This window comes from Dichotomopilus funicola (assembly GCF_033296635.1).
Source record: "Dichotomopilus funicola strain CBS 141.50 unplaced genomic scaffold C8A04scaffold_137, whole genome shotgun sequence".
Taxonomy (NCBI): Eukaryota; Fungi; Ascomycota; class Sordariomycetes; order Sordariales; family Chaetomiaceae; genus Dichotomopilus; species Dichotomopilus funicola.
The window spans coordinates 5,223-9,155 of NW_026944158.1; the positions used below are offsets into that span (position 1 = coordinate 5,223).

At 55.3% G+C, this 3,933-nt stretch overlaps 1 protein-coding gene across 1 annotated transcript; it reads right to left on the reverse strand.

Annotated features, from left to right (window-relative positions):
• Positions 1-29: 29 nt before the first annotated feature.
• Positions 30-1,785, reverse strand: C8A04DRAFT_33393 (major facilitator superfamily domain-containing protein; the record flags this gene model as incomplete). Its single annotated transcript, XM_062782450.1, has 5 exons — positions 30-337; positions 401-1,113; positions 1,175-1,267; positions 1,327-1,525; positions 1,617-1,785. The coding sequence occupies 5 exons, from the start codon at positions 1,783-1,785 to the stop codon at positions 30-32; spliced, it is 1,482 nt and encodes a 493-aa protein (XP_062632510.1).
• Between the last annotated feature and the right edge of the window lie 2,148 nt (positions 1,786-3,933).

Here is a 3,933-nt window from a genome sequence, read left to right on the forward strand (position 1 = left end):
ATCGTCTCATGCGTGCTTTGTCAAGTACCTCAAAGAACATATCTGAAGCTTGGCCCGTAGTTCTCCACACCCACGCCATCTGACTCGTTGAGCCCCTCTCTCTTGACCGGACCGTACTTGCGGTCAAGCCTGGAGTTCTGCCACATGAGCAACCCGCGTTGAGCGATGGCAATAAGAGCCGAGAAGAACATAAACGAAGCGCAGATGCTCATTCCCTTGACATATCTAGGCCGCTCTTCCAGCGGGAAGACATTCGTGCCCAGAAACGGGCCGCATTGGCCAACGAGGTTGATGAGTGCTATGGACATGCCGCGTCGCGTATCGCTGCCCTGGTTGTCTACAGTGATCATTATTAACTAAAGAAGCTTCTTCAAGGTGGGAGCTCTGGGATAGCACTCACTAAGGGTCAGAGCCAGGATGTTGGGAATGGTGGAAAATACACCAGCTGAAGCCAAGAAAGTAGCGAAATAGCGGACTCCAACCGTCTCGACAGCGGCAAGGATCAAATATCCCACGCCGCCGACCGAGCATGTAACGAAGAGCACAAGGCATCGTTGCTGGGTCCTGTCGGCAACCCAAGTCGTGATCAAGGCGCATAGGAAGGCGGCGAAGGAGGGAGGTGCGGACAAGCCCTGGGCGTCGATGGCGGTATAGTTCATATCCTCGAGAATGGTGGGTAGGAAGACGGGCAAGCTGGAGTAGCTGACGTTGCCACAGAAGTACATGAGCGCGCACATCCAAGCCTTTGGGTCAATGAAGATAGCGCCGATGTCCTTGAGTCTGACGCTCCCAATCCTGGCATCTGCGGCAGTGCCAACCTGGCGCACGGCCCTGGATCTGACGATGGCCTTCTCCTCGGCGGAAAGAAACTTGGCCTTTTCGGGAGAGTCCGGGATGAAGAAGAAGGCAACAACTGCCATGAGCACGGTCGGCAGTCCTTCGACGAGGAACAGTAGGCGCCAGTTGGCGAGGCGGGAATGACCGCTGGTAATGCCGTAGGCGAGAGCACCGGCGAAGGTTGACGCCAATGGTGCCGCAGAGGCAAAGATGCCGCACCGGAAACCAATCTCATGCCGGAGATAGAAGAAGGATAACAGGTAAATTATGCCCGGTCTGCCATGCTCGACGTCAGCAACAGAAATACACCGCATGGGGCTTGCAGGCCGCGACGCACCCGTAGGCAGCCTCAAAGATACCCAAAAGAAACCGTAGAGCCATCTCGCCGCTCCAGCTTTGTACCCCGGCCTGCACCGCAGCAATCAAGCCCCTGGATGCCGTGTTAGTCTAGAGTAGTCCCGGTGGTAACCAACACTCTCGCCAACTTACCAACTAAACACAACAATGCTCCCGACGATATGAGGAGGAAAGACCTTCCACAGCAAAACGGTGAATTCAGCAACAACATATGTGATGTAGAATATGTTGAGTAGCCAGCTGTATCGGTTCGTATCCAGGCCAAGCTCCTTGGCCATGCCGGCAATCCTTGCATTGCCAATGTTGCCTCGATCTAGGAAGGCGAGCATATCTTGGCATACCACTGTGTCAGTCGCGGCGTGGCTGCGGACCCTGAAGAGTCAAGACGACTCAATGTGGACTGTTGGCGGCCCGTCACTTACACAAAACGAAGAATAGTGTCATGAGGTTCCAGTCCAGCTTCCTGACGACTCGGGCCTCTTGCTTACGCGTGAAGTTCGCGACGGGACTGTCCTGGGGTGCTGCTCCATTGTGGGGCGAGATGGTTTGTCCATCGTCAATCCTGGGGGTCTGTTTTTCTTCGTCTGGCATGGCTGCGTGTCACAAGGCGCCGTCAGTTGGATGCGGAAGGTACAATGTGACAATAGGAGGACCAGGCGAGAGAAGCTGCCCTCAAGGCTGGGGGGGAAAATTGTGGATGCAGATCTCTCGCAATGGCAGGGTTGTACAAAATGGCACAGTGTTTATTAGGGGTAGCCCAGGTGGGCGATCGCCAAGAAATAGGCCCGATCAAAGCACCCCCGGAGTTATCTCTGGATCACAGCCGGTTTCCTGAGGCTCATGGATAGCTACGCCACAGGGTGGCGTGGACCCACCCCACAAAGTACTTGTGGGTCCGTCCTGGTCTCGCCTATAACCCTAACCCTAAGAGAACAGTAGTTGTATAGGATTAAGGTATGTTTGATTTTGAAATTATCTTACTAATGTAATAGCTTAGAAAAAAAATGAATCTAATGTAAGTGTGGTAGGGCAATAATGGTTTTGACTGGATTAAGCTACCGGACCTCTGTAGTCGATGGTGTATGGTGGGGCGAAAGAGTCGTGCACTGTCTCTCTGCCAGATGCAGGATGTATGTTTTGACCGTTGGTTCAGTGTCCTGTGGAAATTAGCCTATAGTCGAAACAAGGGATTCCTCCGAGGCGGATTTAGAACGGAAAGCTGAGGACAAAGCCCAAGCTCTGCCACAGCTTGTCGAACTCATAGGTATTCTAGAGCAGATCCAAGAGATCTGCCAGCATGCTTCCCAGACTTAGTACAACACATATGGCGTGAAAGGACTCGGCCGAAATGTCAACTCACAACAAGTGAATGCCCACGTCTTCCATCTTCAGCAACTGAAGGGAGTTGTGGAATCCCCCGAAAGGGTACGTTCTGTCAAAGATCCCTGTACAATCCCAGATTAGTGTTTTATTCTCAAGAAACGGCCGAAGATAGGTATGTTGAGTTTTAAAGCGTAAACCAATCTCATGATTGCCTTGGAATACATGTGCCGTGGTCGGGACTGCCGAATTCCGATTGCTCCCCTCCCCCCTGCGCGACCCACCGGGCCTGGCCCGTCCAGGTCCTGCGCTCGGACCACCATCTCGTACCCTCAACCGGCGAGCCTGGGTACCGGCCCCTTCACTTCTCAAGTCGCCGGGTCTTCATAAATACACCGCGCCCTCACCCGCTTGCTCATTTCCAACTTCCTCTTTCTATTTTCCTCCTGCATCCCGGATTCCAAGTCTTACTTCGGCCGGCCAATGGGAAACGCAGCGTATACGTGCCCATGCGCCGCCGCCCTGCCCCGGTTACCAACGCCCTCCCTCATCGCCCGGCCGAAGTCCCTCCCAGAAGCAGGAGAGGGGGGGCGGCTGTTTTTCCCGCCCGCCTTCCCCTTCTTTCCTCCCTTACTTCCTCTCCCTAATTTCGGCCCCGTACTCTGGCCAATGGCGAAGTCGCGCCGCGTGCGTGCTTGTCACGGACGGAGGCACACCTACAGTGGGCGCCCTCATCACTCCAGCCGATTATCCACACCTTGCAATTAGGCAGGTTAGGATGAGTTACAGTCTCCAACTTTCCCCGCCGTTTTTCCCTTTCCTATCGTGTATCCGAGGCTGTGCCCTGTTTTCAACGCAAAGCTCTGTATTCCTCAGACGCTCATCCATTGAACAGGCGCACGCGTTGGATTTCTAGACGAGAGCGAGAGCGAGAGCAGTCCGCACGCCGCCGGGGGTGGTATTTGGGGGGGGGGTGGTGGGGGAGCTGCGCGGGCAGGGCTCCGTAGTGTGGCTCTGTTCCCTTAACGTTAGCGGTATGTATTCCCTGCAGGATCAGGATGCTAAGTGGTCGGGATAAGCGTCTGGCTCTCTGGTTGAGAAAGACAAGGATCACCAAGTCAAGAGAAAGGCGGTCGTGCGGGCCCCAGGGAAGAACGTGATAGGGTGACGGCAGCAGCCGGCGGTCTGCTGGTGCAGCTTCCGACGGCGAAAAACCTGATTCTTGCAGATGACCGGCGATACGAGGACGCGGCCTCGACCAGTAGAACACTATCTCTGGGACAGATTTGTCAGCGCGGCGTGTCTCGACCATGCCCAGGCTGGGGCAGCGGGATGTTACCGAGGAGTCACCGGAGGGGGGAAAGCGTGGGGGAGGGGGAGGGGGGAAGGGCCTTGGCAGATCGCCGACCTTGAGCGACC